Source organism: Dryas octopetala, chromosome 6, assembly GCF_963921425.1.
Source record: "Dryas octopetala chromosome 6, drDryOcto1.1, whole genome shotgun sequence".
Classification (NCBI taxonomy): Eukaryota; Viridiplantae; Streptophyta; class Magnoliopsida; order Rosales; family Rosaceae; genus Dryas; species Dryas octopetala.
Window position 1 is genome coordinate 4,651,144 of NC_141371.1, and position 13,751 is coordinate 4,664,894.

A 13,751-nucleotide genomic window follows, 5' to 3' on the forward strand; every position below is an offset into this window, starting at 1 on the left:
CATTCTCCATCTTTTCACCAAAATCAAATACAAAGAACTAATTTATGCAGTTTTAGTTCTTTGTGAAACTTGAGTATTCTTGTTATATCCATTTGTGTGTTTGGTTTATTTTTGGTTGTGTAGGACATTAACAAACAATAGTGTTACTAGGCTTCATTGTATCCATAAGGCATATTTGCAAATCCCTCTACACACAAGAAGTGGGGGCAAATATTGTCTGAAAGAAAGCGTTGTTCAACGTGCCTTGAAGCAAGTTTCTATCATCCTTTCAGCAGCCACAACTCACAAGAACTCCAACAATTTTTCCAACAATTACCTTTCAATTCATAAGAAACGTAACCTTAATTAATAGATTAAAGAATGTTAATTGTGTGCTGACATAATGATGGCAGTCCTCAATGTGAAGAACCATTTGTGACACAGAGTCTTGGCCCCCCTTATATACAATGACACGTAGCTCTTATACCATTTGTGAGCACCTTTTTAAATAAAATAAATAGTAATAGTAGAAATATTAACTATTATATAAATTTTTTAATTTTTAACTAATGTCGTAGTATTTTATTTGTTCATATTTGAGTTCACTCTACTTCTCCTTTTTTGATAACAAATAATAAATTGTTATATTATGTGCCATAACCAAAAATTTGGAAAATAATTAGACATCTAATATTATTGTTAAACTAATTAATCAGTGTGGTTCATTTACGTTAGAGGACCTTGTGGTCACCATCATATTACCTCTAAAGAAGGGACAAGCAGATACAATCAAACAACTTGTATGTGAACTACATTATTGAACTTCCTAAATATATTATTTATGTCAGGTTGGTTTTCAAATGTTTTCCATTCATATATATGCAGGTGAAAGAGGTCAACATTAGCCGCCATCTCACCTCCAAAAAAGAAACAGAAAAAAAGAGGTCACATTCTCTTCTCACAATCTATAATATATGGTATCATATATATATATATACAGGCTCCTTCTGTTGAGGTATACCTCAACTTATTTATGTTGAGGTATACCCTGTTGGGGCGTACACGAGTCTTTTTGTGTCAATCCGAACCGTTCATTTTTTACATCTCCATAAATAGATCATCTTTGCAAAAAATTAGCCAAATCGGAAATCATTTGCCTATCTAACTTTGATCAAATAAATGGACGAACCAAATATTTTCGATGAAACCGTCTATTTGTTTTATCAAAGTTAGATAGGCAAATGATTTCCGATTGGGCTAATTTTTTGCAAGGATGATCTATCAATGAAGATTATCCTTGCGAACGGTTCGGATCGACACAAAACGACTCGTGTGGGCTCCAACAAGGTCATACCTCAACATAAATAAGTTGAGGTACACCTCAACAGAAGGAGCCTGTATATATATATATATATATGCATTAATCTGAAAGGCCTGCAATATCCATATGAAAGTTCAAACTAGCTACTTACGTTTCAAAGTACCCCACAATATTATATATTAATTGTTACAAAGCTAGACAACAAGTTTCTGCTTCTTCTCCAAAGTACTATGTTTTTCAGTTAATCAGGTGATGATAATTAAGGATAAGAAATTAATTACAAATTGTCTAACTAAATCCCAAGGCCGAATAAGGAGAGAGTTTTTTTTTTTTTTTTTTAAGGGTCAAATCGAAGGAAAGAGTTTGACGGAATGAACCTGATTCATGCAAATTTTACAACTACCAAATGTTGTCTTATTACTGTTTAACAGTAACAATTAACTGTAAATTGCAATTTTATATACATATATAATCGTTATGATTAGGATAAGGATTGCCGTCATTTCTTTAGATTCAGATTCTGCACAAAAGAAAAGGTAATCTACAACTTGATCAATCTTTTGTTTAAACTAATTCAGCACAACTAGATCTTGCTGATCATAGGCTCATATATATGCATAATTTATAGTTTTTTGGGCCAGGATGCATAATGTATAGTTAGTTAATAATAGAAAAACGTGTATGCATGGTTCATTTACAATCTTAGAATCTTTTCCAACCACCCAACTTCTTATCAAAGTTCGGATAATATTAATTGGTTTTGTAATCCGGCCAAAAGAATATTACCTCATAAATTATTCAACATACAAGATCAATGTATAGGGCAATTATTAATTTACTTCCAATTAATTAGTCCCCATTTGATGTTTATTATTGTAAGCTTCACACACATTCTAGGTTCATTCTCTAATAGTTTAAGTTTTTAGATTTGATTGTCTTACTTACACTAATCAACATTAATATTCTCCACTTTTTTTATTGTTCTGCAGAATGTAGGATGAGACTGTACTTATATGTTTGTCTCTTTTCTTCTATTTATCAACTGAGAGGTGGATTCTCTTAAATTAACTTTAAGAGAATGACAAAATGTTGATGAAATGTCTCAAAAGAGCATTTCATAAGTTAAGAGAAGGAAGAGGAACGCGTTCCATGTTCGATTTCTTAAGCTTCTTTTTATTTCTTGTGAGAAATTTTATAAGCTTCTTTTATCACGTCCCCATAGTGGCAAATTCTTGGATTTGCCACTGAATTAGTTTTCTCTCCAGGTGCATGATGAGACAACATGTAAAAGTTTGATATACATTAATGTTACACGTTGTCTAACTTAAAACTTTTTAGGGTCCAACAATTGTCAAACAATTATAGATATCGAACAGAAATATATACAATATTAGATTAGATACATTGATGGAGATATTTATTATATGATACTGAACCTGGAAAGATCTTCTTTTACGTACGTGTAAGGATTTCAAAGCATGAACGTCTCTACCAACCAATGTTGGCGGTATTCTAATACTAATACGTGAAGAATACTTTTTTGCCTTGTCATCGATCAATGACTTAATATTACTGATGACTCTCATGGAGTTTTGTTACTTTGGAGGCCACAAAATGGGATCTTCCTCTTGAGGGCTTATTATTATATAAATTTCAGAGTAACGTGATAGACCATCACCATATATTAAAACTTGTAACTATCTGGTTTATCTTCTTCGTGGACCAATTAATATTAAGAAAAACCATCCAAATGTTGACACAATATTATATTTGTGCAAAGTTTGATTAACAGGGTCACTGTAACTCTGTATGTATATGTCTGTTTGTAACTTTGTAGAATAAATGGGAGGAACATTTTATTGAATTAATTTGGATTTGAAACGTGTTAATAATGTTAATCCGATATACATTATTGGCCCTAACAATTTAAGTTCTTGAGGTCTAGTGATTCTCTAACATCGTGCTCTAATTACAAGAGGTTCTAAGATCTTAACCTCAAATTCTCATTCCCAACTTGTTGGTTTGTAAAGACCGGGTGAATCTGCTTTTATATATATATGTTTCTCTCGGTCTACATTTTTTAACTTGAGCTTTCGGGTGAAGTGGTTGTCTAACAAGTAGATTCAGCTTGAAAACCCTATTAGTTGGTTGTGTACAGTGCAGGAATCTTGAATCCTATATCCTTTCGCCGAAATAAAAAGATTATATGCCAAATCATATTTTAATCATGTTTTCATGCAGATTGTTAGAGAGGGGTTTCTCCAAATTAACAGCATAATCTTGTCACATGTGAATACATGCATGCCCACATGGAATTAAATTGAATTATTGTGGCATTAATGAGAGGCAGCTGAGAAGCATTAATGGATTAGAGTAAATATATATATATATATTTATATGTATGCTTACTTCGTCCTCAAGTTATTAAAAAAATGCTTTCTTGATGCCAAGAAATAATGTTTCCTGATGCCAAGAAATAATGTTTCCTGATCAAAAGATCAATACTAATCTCTGGTATCCAAACAAAGAACAGGCCACAAAATCAGTCAATGAATAAGACAAAGTTACAAAAAAACGTTCTTGTTCAAGGCCTTTCTTATTCAACTATTTATCTTCAATTCTGGATTTGAAGGAATAAATTCATAAGACAAAACTGATGATCAGTAAAATAATTAATGAGGTTTCATTGAGTTGGGTCAAGTTTTTGGCTAAGAACTTCTTCCTTTGTCTGTATTATTTGATGCTAATTTCTTATTGCCTCATGCCTATTAAAGTGTGTCAATGCATGTTTATCTATCAGAACTTATGTGGAATTGGATTTTATATGATGGATTGTTATCACAGTTTAGAATAAAGGATCATAAACATGAAGTTTCTATTGTTGTTTTTGACTGTTATTTTTTAATAAATTTGTTGTAAATACATTAGAAGCAACAACATACAATTCAACAAGTCAATGCGGGTTGAAGGGTTTTTTGAACATCTCATGCATATGGAATCTTTACTATATTGATTTTTAATGAGTGTGAGGGCATGCCTTTTATTACACGTACTCAATGATGGTGAAAATTTATATTCCTTATTTGGGCATTATGACCAAGCATATTGGGGTTGGTTTTGGCTTGGACCTCACTCATTGTTTCAGAGAAGTGCCAAAGAGGAATTTGGGTCATCTTGGGAATTGAGTTTCCATGAAAATATCATAACTTATTGTTGGTCTTTACAGTTTACATGGTTCACCCATTAGTATATAAATACTCAAGAGCTCTCTCATCATAGCTCCACACAAAGTTTCCAAGCCTTAGCCTAACAGAGCTTGCCAGCTTAATAGAAATTGATAAAAATGGCAGCAACATACCATTTTATGTTCTGTTCAAAAACCTCATCCAATAACTTGTATAGAGAAGGATTTCTCACGCTTCTAAAAATGCAGTCTAAGACATTTCAATGGTCATGCCCAAACTTTGACAGCATAGATTTCTTTCCTGTGATCATATGTTGAAGGGCTTAGGGTTTAAGGTTTAGGGTGAACTAGGAATTGGTACTCATATGGAACACTTAATTAAAGTTCTCTTTGTTTTACTAGGACAGATGACTTCACAAACTCTTAATTTGTCTCTTAGTTTTAGGTTGATTTTACTAGCTCGAAAACTCCCTTTATACCCCCAACTAATTAATACCTTTTAAATGGATTAGTATGAGAATGCACAGTATGTAATAGTCTGGCAGGGTTAATTTCAATGGTGCTTATGAGACCTTTTATCGGATATTCCGGTGTGGGTTGGTAGCTCATGTCAAAGTCAACGGTGCATAGTTGACTTTGACTTGGGAGAGCAGTTCAAATGGTCTTCAATGATTGTCTAAGTCTCAGGCATCCTAACTGATAAGTGTATAACGCAGTACAGGCCCATGCCTGATACGCACACTGCATGGTGCAGCCCAAAATCTTTTAGACCTTTGCTTTGTTCAAAGCTGAGGCCCAAGTTCAGGGTGCAAAAACCAAGCACACCTACATGCCCAATAATGAAGATTTTTCTTCTTTCCAATTCTTTGTGTAATTGCGTTGTTGTTGCTCTACCTGTTGCATCAACATAGTCCATTGTCAAGATTATAGTTTATAATAGCGGTCCAAACAAGCTATACCCACTAATACCAAGATATCCCCTTGTGGTATATAAACTACACAACTCTAGCTTAGATAAGCACTCAAGTCCTTTTCTTCAATGACATAATTAGAAAGGCTGAGTAAGTCAAATGTGCCTACAATGTGCCACAACATGATCGATTGGTCAATAAATCATTTCAGTTTCTAGCTTTGAAGCTTCAGAACTTATTTCACACGCGAAAATGAGCTTTCATGAACTTTTAATTTTCTTGGACTTTGAAATTCCCTGCAAATTTCAAAAACTTTGAATTCCCCATTATCAAGATTCTTTTATCATGCTCTAGACCTTGACCATTTCAAGCCCTTCACCTTCTTCTCAGCTACATAAAGGTCTTGCACAGTTGCACATGTTTTGCAATGCATCTAAATCCACACTCCTATGGCTTTAGCAATTTCTTTAGCCTTCCTCTTCTTTTCCTTTTGTTCTCTGTCCCAAGGAGTTGAATTTGTGTTCAATGGATTCAATGGAAGTGAAGCAAGTCTGATTCTAGAGGGAGCTTCTATAATCAAGCCCTCTGGTCTACTCAGGCTCACTAACACAACACACAATATTATAGGCCATGCATTCTATCACCAACCTATAACCATGTTTGACAGAAACTCTTCTTCATACCCAAATGCTTCTTTCAGCACACATATTGTTTTTGCAATAGTCCCCTCAGGCTCTGGCCGCGGTGGCTTTGGCCTAGCCTTCACATTGTCTCCCTCACCGCAGTTCCCTGGGGCTGAACCTGGCCATTACCTTGGAGTTTTCAACTCTGCAAATGACAATAAGTCCTCTAACCATATCTTTGCCGTTGAATTTGACACAGTAAATGGGTACAGAGAGAACTCAGATACTGCAGGAAACCATGTTGGTATCAACATCAACAGCATGTTCTCTGTTGCATCTGAACCAGTTGCTTATTTTGTGAGGGGGGCAGAGGCACACAAAGAAGAAGTGGACTTGGAGAGTGGTGATCCTATCCAAGCTTGGATAGACTATGATGGAAAAAATCAAATTGTGCATGTGACAATAGCTCCCAATTCTGTTGAGAAACCAACCAAACCCCTATTGTCCCAACATATCAACCTACCCTATTTTCTTGAAGAGACTATGTATGTAGGTTTCTCTGCATCCACAGGAGAACAAGCAAGCTCTCATTACATATTGGGATGGAGTTTTTCAGTGAATGGAAAGGCAAGTCAACTCAATCTTGCCCAACTTCCTAACCCACCAATGGTTAAAGGTAAATCCTCTTACAAACCCCAAATTAAGGCTCTTATCGTGGCTTTATCTGTCGTGATCTTCGCGTTGTTGGGAATTCTGTTCTTAGTTACAATGTATAGAAGAATGATGCCCTTTGAGAGACTTGAGGATTGGGAGCTGGATTGCCCTCACCGGTTCCGGTACAAGGATCTTTATGCAGCAACCAAGGGTTTCAAAGACTCTGATGTGATTGGAGCTGGTGGATTTGGTGTAGTTTACAAGGGTGTCTTACCTTCTAGTGGATGTGAAGTTGCAGTTAAGAAGATAACCCGAAATGGAATTCAAGGAATGAGGGAATTCGCTGCGGAAATTGAGAGCTTGGGACGATTGAGGCACAAGAACTTGGTCAATCTCCAAGGCTGGTGCAACAAGAAGAACAACCTCCTTATAGTCTACGATTACATCCCAAATGGAAGCCTTGACTCCCTCATTTTCGAGCCAAAAGACAACTTTGTATTGAATTGGGAACAAAGATTTAAAATCCTTAAAGACATTGCGTCAGGATTGCTGTATCTGCATGAAGAATGGGAGCAGGTGGTGATTCACAGAGATGTGAAGTCTAGTAATGTCTTGATAGATGCAGACATGAATGCTCGGCTAAGCGACTTTGGCCTTGCCAGGCTATATGATCATGGCGAAATATCACACACCACAGGTGTCGTTGGCACAATTGGGTACATTGCACCTGAATTGGCTCGCACAGGGAAGGCCTCCACATGCTCCGACGTGTTTGCATACGGGGCTTTGCTCCTTGAAGTTGCTAGTGGAAGAAGACCTATCGGCTCAGACCAATTCATATTGGTGGATTGGGTTCTGGAAAATCATCAAGCAGGTCGCATACTCGATGCAGTTGATCCAAAGTTGCATTCAAATTACGTTGTCGAGGAGATGGAGTTGGTACTGCAACTGGGTTTGCTTTGCTCTCACTGCAAACCAGAAGCTAGGCCTACCATGAGACAAGTGGTGCGATATCTCAATGAGGATGAGCCACTTCCTGTTGTCGACGAAAACTGGGACCTTTTTAATTCTGGAGGGGCCAGTGAAATGAACTCAAGATTTACTTCTGATGTGATTACATCATATCATTCATCGTCCTTGGGTCCAATCTCTTGCAGTTCCATGGACGCAGGCAGATAGCACTGCTTCTCATTCTTATACTTTTTTTGCTCCATACTTTTTGTTCTTTATTTTTTGGGGATTCAAATAAACATTTCCATTCCTTGTCTAAAATGAGTGGTACACTGATACCCATCCATTGTTTATTACCCGCATATATTTGGTCTGCTTCATTCTATGCCTACAACAGACACACAAGCACGCAACAATGAAGTTGTACATCAATAATAGAGGTTTTTAAAATCTATAACCAATAAAAAAAAATCAAAACTCATATGAACAAAGCACAAGAAAACTGAATGATAAACATAAATTGACTCATCAAACCACTGATCAGTGGATGCATTACACTAAACAGAGTTCCAGAACATTATAACAGGCCACCTCTACAGTGGCCAATAGAGATGATTTTCAAAAAGAAAAAAAATACAGAACTTGCGTCCAGAAAGCTAAAAACAAATGACTACTTGACCTGAACAACTTTTTAATTTTCTCGACACCCTTACACTTCACCGAGTACCAGTACTAGCCAGAAATTATCACGTACTCACACAAAGGAACTGGCCTCATCTCATGAAACCATGATGCGCCCAATCATTCCCTGAGTCCAAGTTGCCGTTTCCTTGAGCTGTTCATCATCGGATTGAAGACACTCACCCAAAAAGTCAGCACAGAATGTAAGATCCTTAAACAGTGCCTTTGTGTTTGTGCCAAGCACACTTGCAAGGTCACCCAACACACCAACTGCAGCTTTTGTCACACCGTCATCCCTACAAAACAAAGAACCAGGACCATCAGACAGGAACAAATCAGATTCCTAACTAGCAACAGAGAAATTTTGTGGGGATATAGTTTATACATGCCTAGATACATACATATTATATTATATATATATAAAAAGGGAACTACATTTGTTTGTGTGAGTGTGTGTGTGTGTATATATATATATAGACAGAAAGAAGGAGAATATAATACCTGTGTCTCTCCCTGAATACCAATTCTATGAACTGCAAGAGATGCTGTGCATATGGCAACATGACCTCAGACTTCGAATCCTTGAAGCCCTGCAGTATACCGGAATAGGCTTCAAATATGCTACACTTGAGCTGGTTGCCATAGTCCAATAACTCATCATCACTAGTGTCCATCTGAGCACAGAGCTCTGCAGCTCCCTGCATCATCTGCACTGCATAAGGGACATACTTCTCAAAATGCTCTCCTATTGCAAGAGCTATGTCGCCAAAGCAAGAGAATATGGGAGGCTTGACAGACCGGTGGAGTGTTTCACTGGAAAGATCCTTTAATAGGTGATTCATAATCCCATCACAATATGGCAACACTTTATCATCCAAGGCACGACAAATGTCACCAACCACCCCAACTGTGATAGCACACACTTGATATTCCTCAGAATTCTGCAGCCCCATCTCCAAATACTTGTAGAATTCAGGCATGTACTTCCCAAACTCAGGCCCAGTTGCATAAGCCAGTGCACCAATAGCAAGCATTGCTTCCTCATGCACTGTAGAACTTCGGCAAGCAAACACATTGAGAAAAAGAATCATAATCTGGTCTGCTGCCTGCAATATAATGGGCTTAGTTTCATCGGCACTGCGAAGTTTTTGAATGATAACCTGCAGAACACCACAAAGAGAAGCTTGCAAGTCTCCTTGCTTTTCCCTGTCATCTGATGATACAACCTGAAGCTCTATAGTCTGACCCAACTTATTCATAATGAGAGGGAGTAGTTGTGCTATAATTTGTGATGTTTCCTTAATATTGGAACACCTCACAACCTCATTCAACGCTTCATATGCAGAAGACCTCAGCTTAGAATCCTCCCCATCAGCACGATTAGCAGTGTTAAGAAGACACTCAATGAGGCTTGGGACAAATGGCGTAAAGAGAGAGGAACAGGATCCAGCATCCTCATACCCCTGGGAAAGGTAATAAATAGCCCCACATACCTTCTCTGATACATTTGGAGCATCCTTAATGCTGTCCAACAATACTTCGACCACCCTAGGAAGGTTATCATTAGAAATCACAGAAAATCCGGTAGCAGGACTATGCAAAAACTCAAATATACGACCGAGAGTCCAAGCAGTAGTGTCTTTGACGTGATTGTTTTCATCCTTCATTAACCTAAGCAGGAAATCTAAACCTGACTGGACCAGAATAGATAGCTTCTCAACGGTTGGACCTTCAAGGATTGAGCCAAATGCATATGTAGCTGCCTCGCGACAATGCCAATCTGGCTTCACTATGTTAGCCTCGACAAATGGTATCACAAGGGGAAGAATGTCATCCCCAACAGTCCTGGCAACAAGATCTAGGCATGTCCCACCAGCCATTGAGATATTCCAATCATCCTGGTCTTGATTTTCTTCCTGCTTCAGCAAAGTTTCTAGCAACATTGGAACAAGAGATGGCAGAGCCTTTTCTACAAAACTTGAATGAGGAGGTCTAGAGTTTCCACTGTCATCACTCTCAAACTCTTGAAGCTCTATCTCTCTATCACAAATGGAGCTCCAAAACTCAATTGCTTGGAGGGCAACACCATCTTCATCCCCTTTGACAGCATTTGATGTAAGCTCAAAAAGAGCTTGCATGTAAGGCTCAAGCACCTCATAGTAGTTTTCTGCAATAGAAACAAGACACTCAAAAGCAGCTTTCCTAATCTCTACCTCCTTGGACAATGCAGTCTCACATATCATCTTCATGATGAAATTCCGTTCCATCTCATTTTCAAAGTTTGTCTGTGCAAAGTCCAGGGCATTGTATAAAGCCCTTGTTGCAGCAAGACGGACTTCAGGACTGTTTTCAGCAAGGTTCATCCCTTGGACTACAGCAGTAAGAACAGAGTTCACCTCTTCTTGCCCAAGATCGGAATGGGAGATCTCCTCACATACATAACCAAGAGTTTCCAAGGTCGACTGTTTCAAACCAGCAGGGCTATCTCGCTGAGTCATATTGTTAAGCAGAGAGCCAATTAACTCAGGCCACTGCTTCCTCGGAATCTCAATAGAAGCAATTTTGGCAATAACTTGGGAAGAGGCGTGCCTTGCCTCTTGCACAGGTGACCCAAGAGTCCTCAGAAGCAAGTCCTTGATTTGGGATTTAATCGAAATGTCAATTGCCAGCCATTGTTGAGCAAGATGTTCCTTCATAACAGCATCTTTGGCATCTAATGAGTTCTTAAGAACAATACCAGACAAACTTCGGGATTCGGTTGGTTTTTCATTGTTTGCAAGCTCAACCGACAAAGACAGCAGAAAAGCAGGAAGGTTTTGCTCTTGAAACTGCCTAAGATTAGCCTCTGCTTCAATACGAACTCTCCCATCGGCCGATTGAGCTGCCAATAGAAACTGAGTGATCTCCATAGCCATCTCTTTCCGCACTACCACAAAAGGAATCACAAAATACATATCAAGACATACAAACAGCAGAGAATTGTTGCATAAAAACCAACGATAACAAAACCATATACAGCCTCTAAAAAGTAAGATCCTAATATTGAAACCCTAGGAAATCGTAGTAGCCAAAATGAAACCCTAATCGAATTTGCAGCATAACAAATAGTCAAATACCAGAGAAAAATACAAAACCCTAGTCAACTGAAATGACTGGAAAACATACAAAAGCAGTAGATCTATTATCAGAAACATAAACTACAAACCATAGGTTGAGATTAGAGAAATAGAAATACCTCGAATAGAAGAAGGCGATGAAGCAGCGCAAGCAAGTCTTAAAACCCTACTCGAAGAACAAGTAGAATCGAGAGGCTAGGACTTCACCTTCTCCTTCTCCCTCTGGTTGCGTAGCGACAAAGCGAAGCACAGAGAAAAAGAGAGAGAGAGAGAGAGAGAGAGAGAGAGAGAGAGAGAGAGAGAGAGAAATAATCGGCGATTTATATAACGCTTTATATTTCGAATGCTTGGAAGAAGCGGGAGGGAGACGAGAGGGGGGTGACCAATTTTTTGTGAAATAAGAACCAGCGGGTAGGGGTCGTACCTGCCCGGGGAAGACCTCGAAAACCCTAGGATTTTTGAAATCTCCCACGTGCGAGTGGTTGGCTCGTGCAGATCGTACCGTTGTGAAATATCGAGTTTTTTCTTTTTTCTTTTTTTTGGAAATTTAATATCAAATATACTTGCCGTGTTGGGTCACGTCACCCATCACTCACTCACAGATTCACATAATATTTGTGCTTCCTAAGTTCCAAGTAAATTGCCATAATTAGTGATGTATAATGTATTTAAGATTTTTTTATTTTGCCCGCTTTTTGGAAAGAAAAATTGATGACAAATACAACCAATCAAAATGTTACAATGAATTCGAATTCCGTTATATGTTATTTTTTCACGTATTATCTCCGTCATAAATTGTTATGAAAAAATAATTGTATCTAATAGTTCAATGGATACAAAAATTTCTTATTTTCACAAATTCTCAAAACAAAAAATCATCTTTAATATTTATGGATGAAATAAATAAGGAAATTTTTGAAAACTGTTTTTGAATATAATACCAAACGCTTATTATTAGCAGGATAAGCAGCAATTCATCATCAATATGCATCATATATAACACTTTAATGGAGATGTAAGTGCATAACTTATTTAGATTGCAGGTTCTCTGCATGTAATGCATACCCAATAGGCCATACCATCAACCCAATAGTATGTACATTGTAAAACTTATGGACAGATACATAGAAATAGAAGAGCAACCAAAAGAAGAAAGTTTCATAACTATAACATCAAGTACTAATGAATCCTTTCAGCTTATGCTTATGATCTATGTTTATTGTGTTTTGCACTGCACTGAGGGTGAGCACTGGCAGTGGCAGAGGCATGGCGGACAGGGCTTTTCACTCCACAGAGCTTGTGCTTCATGCGCCATGGGAAGAAAACTTGTAAGCCACAACCCTTCGGCGAAGAATATGATTGCCTGCTGACTGCTGATCTTGAAATGCAAGCCTCCGCCGGCTCTGGATAATTCCACGAATGATTTGAGAGGTTGTTACTTGAACTGATTTGGGTTACATGGTTTAGAGCAGATGATGCAACCAATGCAGTTGCATCTGGAAGAAAGCGCTCAATTATGAAATTTGGAGATTCATTCATCATGTCATGACTTGACTCTGCAAGCTTTAGCTTCCAATCCTCTATTTCATGCTCTTTCTGGGCTTTCTTTTCCACAATGTCTATTGCTTCTGACAATGAGAACACGTCTATGGCATCCGAGAAAGCTTCGTTGCTATAATCAATGTCGTCAATATCATCCTCAACATCATCACCACCATAGTCGTCAACATCACCATCACATCCTTCGTCGTGATCATGAAGTGCATGATGATGAAGAGGCGGATGCCACCAGCCGGGGGGCAGCTTTGGCCGGGGTGTGTCCCCAGTGTGGAAATCATCACTTGTATTTGAGTCCTTGGGCTTGCCAGGAACTTGCTCCCAGGAAAATGGAACTCTGTCACTCGTACTCAGCGATGTGCCTTGTAAACTTGAGCTGCTTGGAGAGTTTCCGAGACGTCTTGTTGACAGGAGTGGTGCATTGAAGTTGAGCATTCTAGGACATTTTGAATCCAAGGCATGACCTTCAACTTTTTCTTCCATTAGAGAATATATTGGAAGAACTAAAGCTTTAGGTGAGTTTTTGGGAAGACAATGTTAAGAGGCATGCAGTTGAGTGAAATAATTGCAGGACAGTTGGAATTTATTGGTATCTCATGAAGTCCGTTAAAACTTATAATTCACTTTAACATGGTCACACACTCACAGGTGAGATAGAAAGGAGACCCTTTTGTATGAAAGTGAGAGGGGACCAGTGGCTCAACACCACTGGAGATATCTACCTACATTCCCCAATCAAATAGAAGTACATCATCAAAGTGAAGTTCCCCGTCT

At 38.1% G+C, this 13,751-nt stretch overlaps 3 protein-coding genes across 3 annotated transcripts; 1 reads left to right on the top strand and 2 right to left on the bottom strand.

The window, feature by feature from the left end:
* Positions 1–5,649: 5,649 nt before the first annotated feature.
* Positions 5,650–7,955, top strand: LOC147281397 (lectin-domain containing receptor kinase VI.3-like). Its single transcript, XM_086247510.1, has one exon. It carries the CDS (start codon positions 5,845–5,847, stop codon positions 7,849–7,851), a length of 2,007 nt encoding a protein of 668 aa, XP_086103636.1. The 5' UTR covers positions 5,650–5,844; the 3' UTR covers positions 7,852–7,955.
* A 171-nt stretch (positions 7,956–8,126) lies between these two features.
* On the bottom strand, positions 8,127–11,787 carry LOC147281398 (ARM repeat superfamily protein). The gene is made up of 3 exons (XM_086249198.1): positions 11,540–11,787; positions 8,806–11,230; positions 8,127–8,600 (listed from the first exon to the last, which is right to left on the bottom strand). The coding sequence occupies exons 2-3, from the start codon at positions 11,217–11,219 to the stop codon at positions 8,402–8,404; spliced, it is 2,613 nt and encodes an 870-aa protein (XP_086105324.1). The 5' UTR covers positions 11,220–11,230; positions 11,540–11,787; the 3' UTR covers positions 8,127–8,401.
* Positions 11,788–12,439: 652 nt separating this feature from the next.
* On the bottom strand, positions 12,440–13,603 carry LOC147281399 (uncharacterized). The gene has a single exon (XM_086247513.1). It carries the CDS (start codon positions 13,458–13,460, stop codon positions 12,624–12,626), a length of 837 nt encoding a protein of 278 aa, XP_086103639.1. The 5' UTR covers positions 13,461–13,603; the 3' UTR covers positions 12,440–12,623.
* Between the last annotated feature and the right edge of the window lie 148 nt (positions 13,604–13,751).

Bases quoted from the DNA above. Each gene is read 5' to 3' on its own strand.
- LOC147281397 (XM_086247510.1), top strand. From the start codon at position 5,845: ATGGCTTTAGCAATTTCTTTAGCCTTCCTCTTCTTTTCCTTTTGTTCT.
- LOC147281398 (XM_086249198.1), bottom strand. From the start codon at position 11,219: ATGGCTATGGAGATCACTCAGTTTCTATTGGCAGCTCAATCGGCCGAT. The intron at 8,601-8,805 runs GTATTATATTCT...TTTGTTTTGTAG, and splicing joins GTATTCAGGGAGAGACACAG to GGATGACGGTGTGACAAAAG.
- LOC147281399 (XM_086247513.1), bottom strand. From the start codon at position 13,460: ATGGAAGAAAAAGTTGAAGGTCATGCCTTGGATTCAAAATGTCCTAGA.